Source organism: Leuciscus leuciscus (assembly GCF_965113295.1).
Source record: "Leuciscus leuciscus genome assembly, chromosome: 9".
Classification (NCBI taxonomy): domain Eukaryota; kingdom Metazoa; phylum Chordata; class Actinopteri; order Cypriniformes; family Leuciscidae; genus Leuciscus; species Leuciscus leuciscus.
Window position 1 is genome coordinate 39,525,679 of NC_138733.1, and position 21,846 is coordinate 39,547,524.

At 39.5% G+C, this 21,846-nt stretch overlaps 1 protein-coding gene across 11 annotated transcripts in view; it reads left to right on the forward strand.

The window, feature by feature from the left end:
• The window catches only part of elna (elastin a), an 80,682-nt gene extending 59,255 nt beyond the window's left edge, over positions 1-21,427 (forward strand). For 6 of the 11 annotated variants that reach the window (XM_082181089.1, XM_082181093.1, XM_082181091.1 and 3 more), the window contains 28 exons: positions 52-87; positions 166-231; positions 654-728; positions 897-929; positions 1,424-1,510; positions 1,632-1,664; positions 1,873-1,992; positions 2,156-2,188; positions 2,274-2,336; positions 3,734-3,796; positions 5,222-5,254; positions 6,502-6,609; positions 6,824-6,856; positions 7,215-7,286; positions 7,382-7,414; positions 7,552-7,662; positions 7,751-7,792; positions 10,670-10,711; positions 12,204-12,236; positions 13,329-13,358; positions 13,454-13,525; positions 14,509-14,580; positions 16,439-16,510; positions 16,806-16,841; positions 17,542-17,580; positions 19,199-19,231; positions 19,805-19,861; positions 20,772-21,427. In XM_082181089.1, coding sequence (XP_082037215.1) covers positions 52-87; positions 166-231; positions 654-728; positions 897-929; positions 1,424-1,510; positions 1,632-1,664; positions 1,873-1,992; positions 2,156-2,188; positions 2,274-2,336; positions 3,734-3,796; positions 5,222-5,254; positions 6,502-6,609; positions 6,824-6,856; positions 7,215-7,286; positions 7,382-7,414; positions 7,552-7,662; positions 7,751-7,792; positions 10,670-10,711; positions 12,204-12,236; positions 13,329-13,358; positions 13,454-13,525; positions 14,509-14,580; positions 16,439-16,510; positions 16,806-16,841; positions 17,542-17,580; positions 19,199-19,231; positions 19,805-19,861; positions 20,772-20,818 — 1,574 coding nt within the window. In that variant the 3' untranslated portion in view covers positions 20,819-21,427. Of the gene's footprint in view, positions 1-51; positions 88-165; positions 232-653; positions 729-896; positions 930-1,423; positions 1,511-1,631; positions 1,665-1,872; positions 1,993-2,155; positions 2,189-2,273; positions 2,337-3,733; positions 3,797-5,221; positions 5,255-6,501; positions 6,610-6,821; positions 6,857-7,214; positions 7,287-7,381; positions 7,415-7,551; positions 7,663-7,750; positions 7,793-10,669; positions 10,712-12,203; positions 12,237-13,328; positions 13,359-13,453; positions 13,526-14,508; positions 14,581-16,438; positions 16,511-16,805; positions 16,842-17,541; positions 17,581-19,198; positions 19,232-19,804; positions 19,862-20,771 lie in introns of all 11 variants that reach the window. The other 5 variants (XM_082181095.1, XM_082181097.1, XM_082181096.1 and 2 more) reach the window with 5 other exon arrangements.
• The last annotated feature ends 419 nt before the right edge of the window (positions 21,428-21,846 follow it).

Below are 21,846 nucleotides of genomic sequence, written 5' to 3' on the forward strand. Positions count from 1 at the left end.
ATTACAATGATCATAGAGACTCAATACATTTATGTCTGCTTTCTTTACAAGGTCTGACACCCGCTCAAGCCAAAGCAGCTAAATACGGTAAGATAGATTTGAATGATTCAGTCTAAGACCAGATATCCACAGCAACTTATAATGTTTACTTCTCTGATCTCCTAGGTTTGGGTGGGGCAGGTGGAGCTGGTGCTGTGCCTGGTTTTGGAGGACTGTACCCTGGAGCAGGAGGTGAGGGGGAACAAACAATCAAAACTAACTAGCTTTTTGAGGCACTTGGTAAACTAAATATCCATGAGCACAACTGTATATTCTTCCTTCTCATCAAATCTCAGATGGCAGTTATTGGCTTAAATATTAGCTGCTAAGTTTTTCTCCTTTTATCAGTTTAATTCAAATTTGTGCCACAGTTAGTTTGGTCACTATCTTGGATTTTGATTAAAAAAAATTAAATTAAATAAAAACTGCTCCTGCAAATAACAAGGACAGACTAGCTGCCCAAGATCAAGCCACTCAACAGTTACTGGATGGATTTTATAGTCTCAGGGGAATTTTTCTTAAAGTGGTTCACTGCTTATTTCGTTAAATTATTTTACAAATATTAAGACATTTAAAAAAAGATGATCTCAAACAACTTGTGTCTTTTTTCGTAGGTGCAGGTCGTTTACCAGTTGGTGGAGTAGTGGGGGGAGCTGGAGCAATTCCTGGAACAGCACCAGGGGCTGGAGGTGAGTTTTACGTCACGCTAATATTGCATCTGATGAAACTTAAAATTCATGTCGTGAGGTAAAAATGCTGCAAATAATAAAGTGTTAATCTAAAAAAAAAATTAAAAATATGAAGGTAAACTATGTTAATAATTGTATAAATTACTTTACTAATTCTTTTTATTTTAGTGTATCCAGGTGGAGTGAAGCCCCCTAAATATGGTAAGAAAAGTATTAATTACAATTTATAGGTGCATGACTTAATTCAGAGATTGTATGTACAGTACAGGCTTTAGGTGACTGGGGAGTAAGGATAACAGCAAGAACTTGGCCTAATGGGCTGCTAGTGATCTTTGATCTTGCTAGTACCTAGGTCTTGCCAGTGTTCTATGAAGAACCTTTAAGTGTCATGTAAATATCCTGGTACACTAAGATAGTAATTATTAAGTACCATGGTATGTTTTACTATACATCAGAGTATCATAGTTCGCCATGATATATTTCAGAGAGTATGATAAACAGAGTATAATTTTCAAAAAATAAAGTCCCAAAATTAATCTGTTCCATCACAACACTTGGGATAGTTGGTGCTAAACAGTAAAAAGTGCTATGCTGAATTAGCACTTTCACAGCCTTTTTACCAGACATTATGTGTGCTATAATAAAAACTTCAGAAATAAAATTACACTGATTGGCTGCCCATGACTTCTCTGTAGGAGGAGCAGGAGGGGCTGGTGTTTACCCAGGCTATGGTTCTGTTGCTGGGATCGGAGGAATTCCTGGAGCTGTGCCTGGGGCTGGAGGTGCAGTATATGTTGATTTGTCTTAATTTCTCACAACTGTTGTTTGTTATATAAGCTCATTTTGTTTCTCGATGCAGCTTATTTTTGGTTAATATTTCGTAACAGTGATCAATGTTTTCAGGGCTAGGAGCTGGCGTCAAACCTCCTAAATATGGTATGGGTTTGACTCTTTTCTTAGACACTGTAAGATAAATAGTTTGCACTTTTTATTGTGTCATATATTTATGCTGGAATGTTGTTTGTAATAGACAATTATTGTGGTGATATTATAATATTAACTATTTAAATTACTATCCTGTACATACATACAGTACTGTCAGTAGAGTATTGCTTGGTCAAAGATTATGCTGTTGTGGCCTTAGGAGTACCTGGAGGAACAGGTTTCGGAGTCCCCGGAGGAGTACCAGGAGGAGTACCAGGAGGAGTCCCTGGAGGAGTTCCAGGAGGAGTACCAGGAGGAGTACCAATAACTGGAGCTGGAGGTATCACTGCCTTATTCTGGAAAGCATGATGGAAAAACTGAATTAGCTGACATGTTAGACATAATCATTTTTTGAGATTTTGGATGAAAGTGCATGGGCTTCAGCATTGAATCTGTATTAAATTGAATTGTAATGCTCATCTGTTTATATTTATGTGTTTAAGGATACCCTGCTGGTGCCAAAGCTCTTAAATATGGTATTTATATTAGCTGAGTATTTATATATAAACCAGAGATTAGGAACATTGAATTGCCTGCTCTAAATCAAAATTCTTCATCTAGGTTTGGGTGGTGGTGGTGGTTTACCAGGAGGGACTGGATTTGTGCCTGGGCTCCAGAGACCAGGTAATATTAGACAATATTAATATAACAGCTGTTTACATTATGAGTAAACAAGGATATTAAAACAAATGACAAATTACATTACTGAGTTTGAACTGAGGTGAACAACAAAGTTTTCATTTAGAGAGATTATATATGATTTCTTCAGTAATTTTACTTGTTCTGGTTTACATTTTATTCAAGCTTGCCTAGCCATATACATTTTTTCTTCTTCTTTAATATCTGAAGAGTCTGTTGCAACATCAAATAAATAGCGTGTTAAATTACTTTAGGCTTTGAAAGCATAAATCCTTTTTTTTTTCTTTTTTTTTTCTGTAACCATGTTCCTTGAAACAGATTGGATTTGGATGTTTGAAGATTTAGCTCATGTTCCATTAATTGGAAACATGACTGAGCATGTTTGTCTCATTAATACTACATGGCTTCCCTCAAATTAAGCTCACTGCTGTGAAAGTATTTGGCACCAATATGTTGTATGGGTTATGGGACTGGAGCTGGGGCCAGACCCTTAAGTAAGGTAAGAACAGCCCCTGGATATTATACTCAGGTGTAACAAATTGTGAAACTTTTTGTGAACCAAGGACGCTTGAGGTGATAGGCTGGAGTGACTTGCTGGGGGGAGGGATGAAGTCGCTGCCGTCCGCCTGGCAAATCACCTCCATCCCATCGAGTGTCCATGGAGGCAGGCTCGGATGGAACCTGTGAATGTTCAACATAACTTTAATCACAAATAAATATAAACAAAACGAAAGTGAAGTGGCAGTCTCTCACAGATGACTGCCACATAAACTAAAACAAAACAACACATAAAGTCCAGGCTTGGTCCTCTCTCACCTTCCACTGTCGTCCCTCCTCCTTTTATCCTTCCGAAGCTCATTCGTGTGACTCGAGACCGGTCACCACCACTGGCATCACTCCGTTTCCACGGCTCTTGGCCCCACCCTGCTTGTCACACTGTTAAAAGCTCATACCTCCAAACAATACAGGTGCACAAAGCAGGACTATTTGTTTAGTTCTGTGGCACGTTTGTGACTTGTAATGAGAAAATAGAATGAATTGCATTAAGTGAAAATAAAGTAAACTAAAGCAGTGTTGGCAAATTCCGGTTCCGCTGTTGACGACTGAGATGGTCTATTCGCTACTTTTGTCTGAGTAAACTGCTAACTGCTGACTATTTTTCTGAACAACTAGTTACAAGTGAAAATGTGTTGATAGCAAGACCCAAAGAGCAGTTACAGAGCCTTGACATTTGGAAATGTTCTATTATTTATAATGGTTTATACAATTTAGGTTTGCTAAGATTTTTGCAATACCTCATTTTTTTGTTTGCCAGTTACAGACTGTTACAGCCATGACAGCATGACCTTCCTTATGTCTAATGGCATTTGTGCTGTCATTAGGTTTTGGCGGAGCTGGAGGAGTCCTTGGTGGAGTTGGAACAGGAACTGGATATCCCATTGGAGGTGAAATTATTACATTTTCAAATGTTCAACCAATAAAGTACACTACAACTTTCATCCCTGTGACACAACAACATGATGTGCCGCAATACATGAGTTCTAAACTAGTAGCTAAGCATCATAGCCTTAAACTTGATGTAAGCAGAGACTGACACCTTCTGGAGTGAGACAAAAGAGGTGTAACATGCAGTCTGACTCTTGGGTTCATTGAAAACCAAACGTGACAATCTGCAATCTGCAATCTGTATTGTTTACAGTGGATTTATTGAGCAAGCAGTAAGGCCATTTAAAAGAGCATTCTTCAGTCTAGAGATGACAAGAGTTTGGACAGAAAGGGTCTGATCTTATTATATTGTTAAAGGGATAGTTCACTTTGAAATAAAATTTTGGTATGTTTTAGCTTACCTCAAGGGCATCCAAGATGTAGGTGTCTTTTTTTCCGCAGTAGTTTCAATTTTGATATTTTTAGGTCAAACCGTTCTTGTCTGTCAGTCATATAATGCAGGTCTGTGGTCACCACCTGAAAGAGCATGCACAGAGTCCAAATTAAAACAATTCCCCATCGTCCAAATTAAACAATTCCCCATCGTAAGTACACATTGATGGCCGAAGACACGAAACGAGCGGTTTGTGTGAGAAAACGAACAGTATTTATATAGTTTTTACCTCTTGAACACAGCCACGTCCAAGTGATCTGAGAGCGCGGGCGGGTATAGATATATACACTAGATGTCGCTTTGGCTACGGTTTCCAATGAACTGCAGTAGCCAAGGCAACATCTAGTGTATATATCTATAGCTTAGGCAAGTTAAGATGCAGTCATTGTGTGATCATCATACTAGGACGAGAAACAGAGCTGCATGTCAGCAGCATAACAGTGGAAGGAAAATCCATCTGCCTGGACGATAGGTGTCAGTGCGGGTGTGTATATGAAGAAGTAGAGAGGGACAAGCATCGAACCCTGAGGTACCCTGTAGTTAACTGATGTGATTTAGACAGGTCCAGCAGAATGAAGTGGATGATTTCCCACCAACCAAAGGGTAATAAATAGCTATACAGTCTTCTCTGAATGTCTGCCTAAAGAATTGTTGTCTAGCAGGATATTCTACTAGAGGAAAATGATAAATAATTGTTGAAGATGGGAAAATAAGGTCAAGGGGCAGGTGGTAGGAGAGATATTTAGAAGCCTCTGTGACAGGAGAGAAAAGAGGAGAGCCACAGTTGCATTTGTGTGGTATACTAGGCGAGTTGCATTTGTGTGGTATACTAGGTGGTTATGCATTTGTTTTGCTGAGATTTAATTGCTAATGACTATAACCTTATCTGAGAAATACTACAAAGGTAAAGTCATTACCCATTATGCTACAAAATAATTAAATATTTTCTCAATTGTGCAGCAATGTAAACATTGATTTAATATTTTCTCAGGATATGGAACCGGGGCAAAACCACCTAAATACGGTAAATGGTTTTAATATTTAAAAACAAACAGGAATTTCAACACATTAGATCAGGGGTCTCCAAACTCGTTCCTGGAGGGCCACTGTCGTGCAGAGTTTAGCCCCAACCCCAATTAAACACACCTGAACCAGCAAATCAGTGTCTACCTAGGCCCAGTAAGACACAGGCTGAATCCAAAATTGCGTTATTTGAGGGGACAGCCATTTGTAGTGGTTTCCGAAACCACAGTGGACATTATTGAGTGCACTTATTCAATCCCACATTGCACTGCAGTAACGAGTGTACAATCGATGTACGCTCAACGGCTGTCTTCGCCGAATTCGCTCACTCCTTTTCATTTACTCCTTCAAGTGAACGGTATTAGGGGACTAACTTAGGGAGTAGTGAATGAGGGTTTAGGGGGTGATTTCGGATTCAGCCTATGTCTTACTGGGCCTAATAAGACACTGATTTGCTGGTTCAGGTGTGTTTAATTGGGGTTGGAGCTAAACTCTGCACAACAGTGGCCCTCCAGGACCGAGTTTGGAGACCCCTGCATTAGATAATTTCTAGACCAGGGGCGCCCAAACCTGTTCCTGGAGGGCTAGCTTCCCGCAGAATTTGGTCCCAACCCTGCTCCAACTGCTGGTTGTTTCTAGTAATCCACCTTAATTAGCTAGTTCAGGTGTTTGATACTGAAATCAATGTTGATCAGCATGAAAAGAAAATTCTATGTTTGTTAAATGCATGCTATAGAAATTATTGTGAATGGTTTGTTGGCTTATGTTTTATTTTTTGAAAATACCTTTTTAATCAAAATGTAATCACTCAAAACTGGTCCCGAGGACCCACTGCTCTGCATATTTTGTATGTCTTCCTGATTTAACACACTTGGTTCAGATCATCAGCTCATTAGGTGAACTGTGTGTGTCAGATAAAAGATGTGACAAAATGTGCAGAGCAGTGGGTCCCCAGGACCAGGATTGAAAACCACTGTCATAACTGGATCTTCCAGTGAAAACGTCTCTCTGGTGACGTATGCAGGACTTTTGGTTCTCTTAAAACTCGCTCACGCTAATCTTCCTTCAGTTTTATGTGCCATGCCAACATCCAATCAACAATGATGTATAAAAAGCAAGTTCCCATCCTACAATTTTTTTTTTCTCTTTTGATAATACGTTACACTCAGATATATATCACAATATGGAGGAAAAGATCTGTAGCTACTTCAGTTTCATCACGATTTTAATGACAAATTGAATGTGTAGGAGTTCCGAGTGGTGTACCTGGTGGAGTACCTGGCGGTGTACCTGGTGGAGTACCTGGCGGTGTACCTGGTGGTGTTCCTGGTGGTGTACCTGGCGGTGTACCTGGAGGTCTCCATTCATTTTTTTTTTTTTTTACTGACAGCTGCACCATTTAATCAAGACATTTATTGCTTAAAGATTACTGCTCACTTTTGCTTAAACTCTAAAAAGTCTTTAAAGGTTTAAATTAAACTGAATTCTCAGAATAATTAGGCAAGCATTATATAATCATAAATCGTGATCTTAAAGATTAGTTCTATAAATTGAATTTTTGTCATTACAGGGTACCCAGCAGGAGTTAAACCTCCAAAATACGGTGAGAGACATTATCATTTTGTACCTTTATCTTAATACATTTTAAATATATAGTGATTTTTTTTTTTTTTTTTTTTTTTTTTTTTTTTTTGCTTAAGAAATGTATACACAAAAACAAATAAATACCACTTTTGAAATTTGTTTACAATAATTTCTAAGCTCGAGTCTTTCCTCTAGCCCTTCCCTACGGACATCAAGTCAAAAAAGTTAATAGCGTAAAGATTATATAGGCAAACTCTTAATTTAAAAAAAGAACCACAGTGATATTTAACTAAAAGTAAAAGTTGGCTACAGAGAAAAAGAGATGTTAGTACAAACTAGTTGGCACTGATTAGAATGGTGACACGGTTTGCCTGCAGGAGTTGTTGGAGGTGCAGGAACGGTACCTGGTGCAGGAGCACCACTGCCTGGGACAGGATTGACACCAGGAGGTAAAGATTCAACTGACCCATGAACAGGTCACTGTCAATGTGAGATAATAATCAGCAGGTTATCAATCATTGAGACTTATTTAATTTTTTTGCAGGATATCCTAGTGGAGTCAAACCTCCTAAAACTGGTACGGTAGTTCATATACATTATAGCTTCACATACTGATCCATCTTAACCTGTGTTCACCTGTCTTTTGTCATGCCCTTTAATAAGGAAATGGAACATATAACCAACACCTGTTGGTTTCTTCCCAATGTGTGCTAGGTGCTGGGATCACTGGAACTGATATAGCAGCTCCTGGTGCAACACCTGGTGGTGACGTGGCTGTCGTACCAGGTGGCACTGGGGTGCCCATTGCACCAAGTGGAAAACCAGGTACGAAAAATAGCCTTACTCAAACAAATGCCATGAAGCACAAAGTATATCATGCTTGAGTTGCAGTAAAAATGAGTTCATTCCACAGCAAAGCTTCCGATCCAGACCCCCTCAGGGACTGATGTACCAGGTAGGTACAAAATGGCGACCTCTATGTACTCTCACTCAGTTACAGTTTTTCATCTGTTGTCATTAATCAGCCAGTGTAAATTATAGTACACTATTGTCAAAGATAATAGCATTAAGTATTTTATTGTGGCCAAGAACTGCCGACTAGGACAGGAAGAGACAGTCGGACTGGCATTTGACCAGTCAGTTTTGTGTTTGTGTGTGTGAGAGAGCGATAGAGGAGAGAGACATTTGAGAGGCAGCTTGTCAGAGCCGAGACTCGAACAGCGTGAGAGTCTGAAAATGTGAGTTACTGGGGAGATTGTGAAGCACTAGAGAAGACTTACACAGGCAGATGGCTTCAGGACAACTAAACACCAAACAAAGAAACTAGAGCTGCGTCCAAAATCGCATACTGTCTAGAAGTTACAACATTTGGTTTGAAATGAACTTCGTGACTGCTAAAAAAGATCTATATAGTATATGGGTACTAGTATGAATGAAATTCAGATGTACTATATCCGCCATGTTGTCATGTGACATTTGGTGTCAGTTGCATCGCTTCACTGCCAAGTACAAATCCTCTCCTGTGGGCTAATAGGTCCAGTATATGCACACTTTTTACCTACAGTTTTATGAATACTATGCATTTAGACATACTACTCGGCTCACATACTGTTCTTCATTGTAGGAGACAGATGCTGAATTTAGAACCTAGTACACATACTACTTTTACCATATCTTTGTATGGTAAGAGTAGTATGCGGTTCTGAATTCAGAAAAGAGCCACTAAAATACACACAGCTGACTGAGACACAGGTAAAGACAATAACACTAACTACAAGTTGTGGGGACAAGACATGAGGGCGCAATGAGGACCTTTAGAGGCTGAAAAAGCAACACAACAAAACCAAGTACTGACACAGCTAGCTCTGAATATGCCACAATAATGGGAAAAAATCAAGTAGTATCACATTCAAGTAATGGTGCAGCGGTTTTCTGCAAATTGTTGTACAGACAAATAATAGTAATTGATTTGGGGTCAGAATTGTAGTCCTTTAAAAATATGTATATATAATTTCATGGACATAATCTTAAATTAAATAAAGTGTACACATTTCTCAATAACATCCCCTTTATGTGACAATATGTGCCTCTAAGGGCACAACAAAATGCTTAAATCTGAGAAGTTTTTCCTTTGAGTTTTCTACATACAGACGACACCATTTCCAAAACAATCCCCATTTACACGGATCAGCGAAAAAGACTACAAACGTTTTGCGTTTGCGTTTTGGGAGAATCTCAACTTTTTGAGAATTTAGGACAGAAATATATCCCTATTACAAAGTATTTACACTTCTAGAAATAACATTATAAAACAATATATTAATATTGTTGACTAGGAGTTTTCAAAGTCTAAGACAGTGGGCACAACTATTGACACAACTTACCCAATAGTGCTTACCCAAACTTACCCAATTCATATGTGGAAATAAATCAGATATAAATCAGATATCACATAAATCCGTCCTTCGGATGAGACGTAAAACCGAGGTCCTGACTCTCTGTGGTCATTAAAAATCCCAGGATGTCCTTCGAAAAAGAGTAGGGGTGTAACCCCGGCATCCTGGCCAAATTTGCCCCTTGGCCTCTGTCTATCATGGCCTCCTAATCATCCCCATATACTGATTGGCTTCATCTCTCTGTCTCCTCTCCACCAGTAAGCTGGTGTGTGGTGGGCGTTCTGGCGCAATATGGCTGCCGTCGCATCATCCAAGTGGATGCTGCACATTGGTGGTGGTTGAGGAGATTCCCCCTTCTATGCAAAGCACTTTGAGGTCTCAGAAAAAGTGCTCTATAAATGTAACGTATTATTATTATATGTGTCAATGTGACTGTCATGTAAACAGGCAGATCGGATTTTCTGACGCATTATGTCTCCGCGGTTTAATGACGAGAGAAACCCCGACGCGCTTCTGCAAAGGGACGGATGGCCCGACGAAACGTTGTGTCGTCGTAGGAGAGGAATGTGGACAAACGATGACCCATAGTTGGCTTGATCATCCTAAAATTTCGGACCGACCGCTCCTCATCAAAGCCAATATTTAAACAGAATATGCTCTCGTCAGTCCTGATATCTCTCTCGCACACAATAACTGAAGCATATGCGCAATGATGATGGCACTTTTCGTCCTCCTCCTCCGCCTCAAAATCATGGTGATGTTTGGCGAACTTTGCATAGGCTATATCGCAGAGCTAGCATCAAGCATATTTCACGTTCGTCCATCTGTGCAAGAACCCTTTAAGCATGCGCGATGTTTCGGATCTAGTATGGCAAGTGTAAACACATGAATCATATACAGTTGAAAGAACGTGTAAACGGACGGTAAATTGGGCATCAAGACCTGCAGTGTAAACGAGGCCTTATTTTCAGAATAATAACAATTTAACTTTTTTTGTTTATTAATTTAAACTTATTATTAGGCTAATATTATCATTTTTACCACTCTCCTTGCCTCCCCTGGCATGCTCTGGTGCCCTCCGGGCAAGGCGCGCCCCACACTTGGAAAACCCCTGGACTAGATATAACACCATAACATGTTGTCTAGGTTTTGTTACTTCTGTTATTTTTGTAAGAGTGGAGATAGAGAGACAGTATTTCCACAAACAATGGTGACTATTACTGAATCTGTAAACATCTGTCAGCTTGCTGGTATTTTCCTTTTCCCCCTATCTATCAAACTGAGCCCTACAAATAACGATAACCATAATAATTGATAGCTGGTGTCTTTCATCTCCTCCACAACTGCACCCTGTTACGGCCTCTAAGCTAGTCACCTCTATGCTGCCTGTCTTTGAACTGCAAGAGTTGAAGGTGGAACATGTTGTTTCTTGGCAGGACCGACAGCTATTGTAGCCACTGGCAAGGCCCCTGAGCTCAGTAAGATCTACTGTATTGCATGTGCAAATGTCTTGTCTAAATGTAGCGGAACTCCATTACCGTTTAGCTCTGGCTTTAATTCTCTTTCGCCTTCCATCTAACCTCGCTGCTATCTGCGCTTGAGTTTGCAGGTCTGCGTTTTCTCAGATGTGTTACTCACAATCTGTACCTGTAGCAGGACATGGTCCAGTGATGTTTTGTGTCTTCAAAACACAACATGCACACTAAGTATTAAGAAAGAACATGATCAGTTTGAGCAGGGACCAAAATTAACTCTCATCAAGCAACAAATGCGAGCAAAAATTGGCTTCTGCAGTTGAAGAGTGACTTTATTAGGAACTGCAGCATTATATATGGTTTAAATCTAATTCAAATCGGAGACAAAAATATCTGTCATGAGCGACGCCAGTGGGAAAATAACCATTGTGCATTTTTCTGGGATCAGTTTTCTTTTTCTCCAGAACTGGCGACACTTGTGACACAAAATCATATCTGAGATAGAGACTGTGTCATCTTGAATATGACACTGCAAGTGACACAAATATATAAGGAAAAATCAGCTAAATGATGCCAATGATGCCAATGTCATTCTGACAATTTTAATGCAAAATGCAGTTTCATTAAGACATTTTTATGGGCAATCATTCTTCTCAATTCACCCTCAGATGAGGCAAAATGTTAATTTTGGACCCTGGTTCAAAGTCTTCTGTGCACTAAATTAAACTTCAGAAACTTGTTTGATATTGAGACTCATTCAGAATCTGTTTGTTCAACTCTTGATGGGTCATTCTCAGGATGCTGTGCCATTTGACAATGTGCTTTTTAATCACATAATAACCTGTGACATTTCTCCTTTAAAACACTTTTTGTACACACCCTGTTACTACCATAATAGTGTGTGGTTAAAAGTCAGTGTGGAAGTGGTTAATAATGGCCTGAGCTGGCAACGATATTTGCACCACACATTTATATTTACATTCTGTGCTTTGTGATAAAAACAACTTTTGTTTCTTTCTTTCTTTCTGACCATGCCAATGTAAGTGTAACCATAATGAAATGCTGACGAAGACTGTAAGAGAAACTTAAGATGAACCATGTTGTTAAAAAAATATATATTTTTAAAAGACATAATTTGAAATATTGCAGCATAACAGTCTTGAACAAAAAGTGCAGGGACAAAGACTTTATTTTCTCAGAAAATACATTTTATAAACACACAGACAGTGATATTTTTCATTTGAATAAAAGCAAAATGTAGGTGGAATTTGTTTTGTTTAAATTTAAAACCCAATACAATTTTGTGGTTATGAATGGGCTTACGTCTATTGAAACTTTAGCATCTGCAATGTTAATGATATCATTCAGTCATGGCCATTCAAAATGCACTGTTTCCTGAGAATGATATTCATTGTTATAATGTTGCTTGTGTTTCTGTCTGGACTCATCTGACTGTATATATAAGCTTGTAATCATGGTCTGTTGTGTTACTCAGGTGGTGGTGCGCAGAGAGTGCATGGTGGTGCTGGTGAGTACATGCAGTTTCCTCAATCTACAGCGTTAGACACTGCAGGTGTGGCTTGCCTAGTATTATATGTCCTGGGCTTATATGTCCATTAGTCACCCTGAGCCGTGATAGCATTTGGGATGGCGTCCTTTAAAAGAATGTATCATTCCCTATCAAACCCCAGACACTCATGTTTATCTGGATGGTTGCCAAGTTTTCTTAGAATCACCGAATGAAAAATATTCAGGAATTAAAAGGAATTAAATAAAAAGTTGTATAGTCGTGCACCGTCTCTACAGTCAAGGAAAATACAAAATGTTCAGAAAACATAATCCACAGGACAATATGTCAGGTTTTCTGGAAGAAAGAAAGACACAAAACACACTGGCAAAGAAACTGAGCAAAGCGAGGAGAATATAAAGTGGAGGGATCAAGAGAAAAGTGAGAGATAATGAGTGGCGATCGAGCGGCTCCACGTGGAGAGGACGAAAACAAAAATAAAGAGATCAACGAATCCTGACAAATACATGTATTTTTTTTTTTATTACGTGCATTTCTTGGATGTATCACTAGAGGGCAGTGTAAAATCACTTGTGACCTGAAATATCACTGTCCTCATAATATCTGTGTGATTTCAAGAAGAAAGAAAACCCTGAAACAGTTAAAGCCCAACCAAAGACCAAACAACTGTCAATTTTATTTTATTTTTTTTGACACGCACCATGGTAGAATTCCTCTGTACTATAGTCTAGTACAGTACCATAATATTACCATCTGATATTACGTATTGTCTCCCACATGTAAGGGTAAAAAAAAGTCCTGTACAAACTCAGCAAACAGAGTTTAACTGTAGCAACACCTGTTGCAAAAAAGAAACATATTCAATCTCCCTCTAAGTAAAACCCAGGAAGGGAAAGTTTTGTCAGATGAAAAGGGGAATGGAAAAAAGTGTGGGACACACATGCATCCCAAGGACAGTTTACACACAAACAACAAACAAATACACTTGTGAACTTTTGTGTACATATGCTGAAATATTACCAATACCCTTAAAGGCTATGTCATAGGACACTATATTTGACTTCAGTGTAAAGTACACTTTTGTGTTTGCAGGTCCTGGTGGGGTTTACCCCTATGGCTATGGTAAATATTATTAGTCCATCATTAAGGACAAAAACAAATGAAACACTTACCAAAGTCAAAGTCATGATGAATGTCTCTTCCTCCTGCTGTTTAAGGCCCATTTGGCACTGGAGCATCTGGAGTTGGAACTGGTGTGTTACCTGGAGCCAAACCTCTGAAAGCCCCTGGTAAGATTGAAGTTTCTAAGTACCTTTGCTGCTGATTACTAACCAAGTTTACATGCACAAAGATACTCCGCTACTGGAATTATGTGGTCAACATGTTTACCTGACTGCCATAAGCAGCATATGCCTGTGTTAATGGAAATTCTTGGTTAATGTAAACACCTTAAAGTCCCCCTGTGGTAAATCATTTTATCCCTTAAAAACTCATCTTTGATCACCAAAATTACATATTTAAGCATCATGCCTTAAACTAGCTTGAATGTAACTCGACACCCTTGCCTCATTTAGTATACACAGTTCTATGAATATGCAAATGAGCCCCGCCTCCACTCACTCACAGCAGCTCAGAGATCCACTGGTTGACGATCACACGTTGATCTGATTGGTTACAAGGTAGTTTGTGACGTCAGAAACACCAGCGATTTCAAAGCGTGTTTTTGAGACTGTCTTTGGTTCACTGCAGTTTTAAGGAGAAAATACTCAGCAATGGTGTCGACTTATGAATTTACACATGGTTTGACTTAAAGCACATTAAAAACACCACATAGACATATAAACAACATTAAAAGCTGGATTCATCATTGTGAATGTAAACGTGTGCATGTATTAATTTAATCAGAGAATGCTAATCGCCATATGTAGAGGAATATCTCCTGCACATGCAAATATATTATATTTAGAAAATATCTTGACCTCAACCTTATTTGGAAAATGATGTCCATGCAAGTATAGAAGAGGTCTCCAATCTGAATCTTTGCTTTCCTGTAGCTCAAACAGTAGAGTGTTGGCGCTTGCAACGCCAATGTCATGGGTTTGATTCCCAGGGAAAGCAATAACTGATAAGAATGTAAATGTGTACCTTGAAATGCAATGTAAGTCGCTTTGGATAAAAGCGTCTGCCAAATGCATAAATGTAAATTAATCTCACTGTATGCCACTTTGCCGACTCCTAGTTGACACTGTGTGTGTGTGTGTGTTTGGTCCAGGTGTTGGAGGAGCAGGCACTGCTGCAGGTGTTGGCGGGGCAGGAGGTGTTCCTGGACTCATACCTGGAGCAGGTGAGCTGTCATGCAAATCCACATTACTTGATACCTGATCACTGTTGCATGGCGCTAACAATACTAAGGTCATAGGTTCCCAGGGAATATATGAACCTATAAAATGCATGTTTTCAATGCAGTGTAAGTCACTTTGGTTAAAAAAATCTATGCCAAACGCATTAACAGCTGTGAGTCCAATGTTTTTGGAAGGGTGAGTTTTTTTACACTTTTTTTGTTGTTGTTGTTGTTGATGGTATGTCCCTCCGTAGACTTCTGTACAGAAGATGTGCAGTTAGTTAGTGACGGTAGGAAACAGATCTAAGCATCAGTGCCTTCCCACATAGCAACATTATGACGCCACAGATCCAGCCCACATCTGGCACATGTGGAAAGATGATCTGGCCCACATGCAGCGTGGAATGACGGCCCTTGGGTGGCTCACTCCTGTTTGCCAGATCTGGGCCACAAGCAGGCCATAGCAATGCCACATGTCAGCCAAGAGCAAAGAAATAAACCAGAACTGGACCGTATCTGAGCCACAAAACCATATTAAATATGGAGTCATTCAGCCTTAATAAGCCTGTTAACAAGCAGAATCACTGAAGGAAAGACAAGCAGAAACACAAGAACGACAACTGACTTCAGCCACAGCCTTAGATAAAATCAACTGAAGAGAAAAGAAGACATAAATCTCTGAAGATCTCAGCAGAGGAGGATTAAACAGCTCCACAAACAGCATTACCAGCTTCACTTATTACTAACCAGACTGACTTTATTTCTGTTAAACGTCAACAGAAGTTATTAAGAATTAACAGGGTTTAACTCTAATGTGTTTCATTCAAAGTCACCACACCAGTGATTAGTGTTTACATTAGTTGGGCTCTTAACTTTAGTCTTTTTTTGACTGCTATGACAGTCTGTGTTTACACAAGTTTCTGGCAAACAGGAGTGAGCCACCCAAGGGCCGTCATTCCACGCTGCATGTGGGCTAGATCATCATTCCACATGTGCCAGATGTGGGGCGTCATAATGTTGCTATGTGGGGTGGACATGATGTCTTACACAAAGGTGTCAAGAGTGAAGAGTATGTCACCATATCCTGGATTAATTACTGAGGAGCATTAGAGAGACAACATTCATCATGTAGTGTTAAAATGATGGGCAGGCTTGGAAGATAAGGAGCTGTCTTTGCTAGATGGTGTTCTTTCATCCAGGCTGAAATGTCTACTAGGTAAGCCAAGATCTGTGCAGCCACACTAGGATTTTCAGACTGGGACGATAAGATGAGATGCATGTCATCGCTGTAGGCGAAAATAGGTCTCTGGGATGTTGTGTATATCAGGAATAGGAGGGGGCCAAGCATCGAACCCTGAAGTACCCCAATCCCAATGTATAGTCAATGTAATTTAGACTTCCCTTAAAGATACCACAAAGGATCTACTTGTGAGGCAGGACTCAAAGCAGAGGAGTGTAGCTCCTGTGATGCGGAGTATCGAGAGGATAGGTAGGATTGTCCTGGTTTTTTTGTTTGGTTGGTTTTTTTGTCAAGATTAAAACATTTTCACCATAATGTGACATTTTACATTAAGATTCAGCAAACCACACAGTACCAACATATCTCGTACAACAGTGCAGTGACTGCTTTGGTAGCAAACCGATGATATGTTTGTTTTTGTAATCTGAACACCAGACAGAAAGTGTAAGAATAATGTAGGAAATGACATCAGTTGTGATGTCCTCCACACGTACAGCCTTGATTCTGTTTAGTGAAAGACTGCCAATGCCAATTTCTCTCAAAATAGTGAACACTCACTTGAAATAGCTTTCCTTGTGTTATTGGACTGTTGTGAAAGACATTGAGATCATCTTGTTGCAGGTGGAGGGTATCCAGCAGGTGTTGGATTGGGAGCTGGTGGTGTTGGAACTGGAGCTAAACCACCTAAACCAGGTAGAAAAATCCACTATACTCAAACATATCCACGTTCCACAACATGGCTCCACACCATAATGCCACAGTGTATTTCAAAAGCATTGCTAAGTTCATTTTCAGAGATTTTCCGCCAGAACAAATGTACTCCCCATGGCTATAGATGTATTAATTAACTGCACATTTTCTCCACTGGGGAATTATAGTGGATATAAGGAAGTGCAAATAACAAATACTGAATGTTCACTGTTTTCCGTCTCTAAAATTGTGTGCGCTAAGATTGTGTTGAGTATTTACCATCTTATTCTATCAACAGGCTACGGCTCTTTGGGTACAGGATATGCACAGCCAGGTAAGGCCCAGCATTAATGCTACAAAGAATGATTGAGGAGAATAGTTCTATTTTCAATCAACAAAAAACTTGAAGTGGACCTGTACGCACCACACTGCCAATTATATGCTATTCTGTTAACAATACCAGCAAGGATTTTCCAGTACCAGCTGGTCTTAAGACATGTCGGTTCTCTTTTGACACCAGAATCCTCCCGTCCTCCTCATTACACATATACTGTACATTACACATACATACACACACTCTTCTGTGTTGACTCTCTCTTTCGTACACACACACTGCAGTGAGGCTGGGATTTGTCTGCATTAATCCTGTGAGCCCTCGTGTGATTTGGTGTCACTGTGTTCCTTCTAGCACCATCCTTTCAGAACAGATTCCCAAATTTGCTTCTCTGATTATGCAAAGACACAGCATCGAGCAAACCCGGCAAAAGCCATCTGTCAGAATACTTGCTGTAGAGAAGAGTCGCAACAAAACTTCTCTGATGTTTCTCCTGAGAAAAAGACAGAAATACCTCTCACACTTTCAGAAGAGATCACAACAATCTCAATCTTTCTTTACATTTGCCAAGATACTAAAGTCTTTATACAAGATTACAAATTATAATCTCAGTCTATATCTATCCCACCCTTTTGATAAATACTGTGTCTTAGATAAACTGAGTTGCACAACAAAATCTTTGAATCTTTCCTTCCTACAGGTGGTGCAGTTCCAGGAGGATATCCACAAGCATATCCAGGTAGCTTTTTATAGAAATAATCCCTGGCTAAATTCATACTGCATCTCCATATGGACTTCAACCCCTCTGCTATTGAGTACATCTCTCGTTTAGAGGGCCATCTCGATGGAAATATGCACATTTAATAAAGTACTCGGCTGTCTTTAGCTCCATTCGACTAAATAGCGTGCTGTATTTAACAGAGGATCAGTGCCTGTGTCACAGATCAGAGACAGGCAGGACAGGAGCAGAACTTACGGTGGTTCGGTCCTTGAATGAGCTTTATTATAAACTACAATCACATCTCTGTTCATGATGATAACCATAATAATTTTAACACTCAGAATTATTTTGGTAATAATAGAGAACATTCACTGCTGTTCTGAAACAGGAATGGGCCTGTGGATACACAACATTGCAGGCAGAGAAAGAAAGCCCAGACATTTACTCTAGTTTCTCGAGGGTAATAGACCAGGAATTCTATGATCCTTCAATTCGGAAGTCTAGAAAAATACCTTATATTTAGAATTGGTTTCTACTAATTACAAGGTAAACACAGTTTTGAAGGGTCTAGATTTTTCCTCTCATGTTGGGTTTTCATTATTTTAGACTTACTTACATGACAAATAATATATAAAGAAAGCAAAACAACTGTTATTGAGCAATATGTATAATTAAACCTTGTTTCAAGCAAAGAAAACATGTGATAGATGCAGTTCCGACCAAACGTTAGTTGATCATGTTAGTAGTCAAAGTGTGCTAGGACACCTGAGTGAACTTGAGGACAGCTTACCTAATACATCTACTAAAACACAGATGATTCAAACACACGGAACAAAAATGATGAAGAAAAGTGACTCGTTCTGTGAGAAGAACAGTGCAGAAACTAACACTTGCTGTAATATTTTAACATTTAGACATTTTTAAGTATATCTTTACGTCCCAGTACTTATAAGTATGCTTGTCGGTACCTGATACTTGATATCATAAATTAAACAAGGTAGCACTTTATTTTACAGTCCTGTTCCCCATGTACATACTATGTACTTAGTAATTACAATAAGTAGGTAATAACTTTACTAGCCCTTAACCCAACCCATTTAGTTACCTTATATTACCCAGTACTTTCTTGTGTAAGTGCAAGTACTGTAAAATAAAGTTCAACCTGAAACAATATATCCTGACAGATAATAAGCTAAAAAGAGCCATTGTTCATTACGGAAGGACATGTAGACATTGACCCACTGAAATCTGCTTGCTATGAAAAGTGTGGGTTGAAGTGCAAATATCATGCAAAGCATATTTGCATTTTGACCATAATGTCAGTGTCAGGGCCTGCTAATTCTCACGCTCAAGCTGCTGTCATATACGACACGCTGTTACGTGTTAGTCATTATATAATCACAACGTGGAGATGCTCGGTGGGTTTATTATTATTTCCATCCAGATGTTCTTCGTCACAGCTGGTCATAAATCTCCAGCTGGAATAAACAGTAATCCTGACACTCTTCTTATGGCTGACTCACCGTTCCTGTATGCCTCTATTTCACACCGTTATTCTTCATTTAGAGACAATGACACTCAATCACTCATGGGGTTTGAATGGCTCATAATAATGTAATGATTTCTTGTGTTTCAGGAGGATATGGAACAGGACTGTCACCACAACAAGGTACAAGCTCTTCCAAACCCCCTTAACATGCCCCAGATGTTGCAGTTGTATGAGCTCTAGTTATTGGACCTTACCTCAAAACCAGGGGCTTCCACTCCTGCTCCTGCGGAGTTCAGCTCCGGCTTGCCTCAACACACCTGCAGTTTCTAGCAAGACCTTGATTAGCTGGTTCAGGTGTGTTTAGTTGGGTTGGAGCTGAACTCTGCAGGACAGTGGCCCTCCAGGGGCAGGACTGGACACCCTGTTCTCAACTATATAAATACAATACAGTAGAATCTTCAAGCTGTCAATTCCCATACATTGAAAGTAAAACAAGTTCCAACCCTACTGGACTCATACAACAGCTTTGTACATTCAGTTTAAAAGCTTATCACGCTAGCTTTGATGTCAGTGTATTTTACAAGAAAATGACAATATGGGCTTTTTTGTTATTATAATTAAATTGGAGTTTAGAGATCATGTGCGAAAAGGAGCTTTTGATAAATTGTAATGTTACCGCTAAATTACCGTCTTGATGCTATAGTTTGTGGGGGGAATACAGCAGGCAATGACCTTGTACTTTTTTTTCCACAGCCAAAGCTGCCAAATACGGAGGTGGACTGACGGGATTCCTGGGAGGAGGTTATCGAGGTATGCCAGAATGATCCGAGTCTGCAGTCTGCTGATGAGACAGATTTAATCCCTGCCGCCACATAATCACTGATTTCTCATAATCACTGCTCTCATTTCTGATGTCCTCAACTAAACGTTCTGATCCTAAATCACACCAAACACTGGCCTACTTCTACAAAAGTTTGAATTTACATGATTCAGCGAACATACGCGAGTTTATAAAACAGAGCCGCATCGGTTGAAGTCGAGATGCTGGATGAGGATCATTCCAAACTCACATTCAGTTCTGACTCCTTTCAGAGTTGAAATATCCAGATTTCTGATGGATAAAAAGTCCCATTCAAAATTTTGGTAACACATTACAATACGGTTGTTACGGTTAGGCAGGGACAAAGAGAGGCCAGGGTCTAATCCAAACAGGAATGGAAGATGACAATCCAAAGATAAGAACATAAACGCAACAGCTTCACAGCAACAACGGGTGTAAAAAGGAAGGAAAACTGAAAAACACGTGTTACAAGAGACTAACAAGAAACAGGTGTGAGTAATCAATCACTATGAAAGAAAAACTGGAACTAAACAACGAAACAGCAGGACAATAGGAACAGAAAATATACTTCAAAATAAAAGTCTGTAAACACAAAACACAGAGGAAATCATGTCACAGGTACAATGAGAAATACATTTGTTACATTAATCTTTGTTAATGTTAATACAAATACAGCTGTTGATTGATAGATCTTGGAAATCAACAAATGGAACCGTATTTTAAAGTGTTACCATATCTCGTTTCAGCCACAAAGCATCTTGTCGTTTCACGTTTCAAGGGTTAGAAATCCTCGTGTCACATCTTCGGAACCCAAATGAAGTCATTTGCAGTATTTGATGTACGCCGAGGTTTTGTCTCACGTGTGGTGTCGTTCTACAGGTGGAGCGGGCTGCCAAGGAAAATACTGCGGGAGGAGAAGAAAGTAAACGATCTCTTGAGATGTGAAGTGACCTCAAGAAACATGGTGCTACTGCATGCTCTAGAATGTACTTTTGATACTCAAACAAACAATCCCATCATGCACAAGTGTTATGTTTTGTTTTGATAGTAAATATTTGTAACAAATCCAAATCCAGATCCATAAAGCGTCTAGTGTTTTGTGGCATTAATTCCAGTCCTGATTGTTTATGGCACATTCCATCATGTTACTGTTTCCGGTTGTAGGGTTGCATATGTAACCGGGTTCATTAGCTGCCAATGCTTTTGTGTTGTGTAACGCCGACCTCTTCGTTTTGGAGCTCTGACACCACCGGAAGCTCTTTTGTGCAGTTACAGTCACGATCTAGCTCTCTAGACTCTTAAAATAAGGGCATTTCTTGCCAACGTACGTAGTATCTTGCCCGCACAAGATGTTTTAGCGTCCCTGTCGTGAAAGCATTGAGCTCCAGGAGTCCTGTCATACTGCTGATTAAACTGAAATACTTCACATCTGGCCGTGCTTCAGCTTAGCAGTTTGCTTGTTATTTTTTACCCTTCACCAGCTTTCTGTGCAGATGAGCCTTACAATTACAGTCCTTTATGAGTAAATCTCCCCCCCCCCCAAAAAAAAGAAGTTATTTTTTGCATAAAGAAATTTAAGCCTATTTTTAGGATCATATTTAAGCTTTTTTTTTTTTTACCAAAAATATTTTTATAGTAGGCTAATGTGTTAGACTTTTAATTTTTAATCATTATTAATTCTTATGCTCAATGGTTATGTTATATTCTCATTACTGTAATACAAACATGTTCTTGACATGTTTTGTGAGATTCACCCCTCTAGATGATTAAGTTTTTCATGAAGCATGAGTGAGTGTCTTTTGATTTGAGACACTCCACCCATGTGTTTTTAGAAGTAGGCCATAAAATGCGTGCGAACGCATTTAAATACATTATGCTAAGAGAGCTTTGTGGATGTCTGAACGCACGCCGACTAACAGACCCCTGACAGCGACAAGCGTGCGGCTCGATCGCA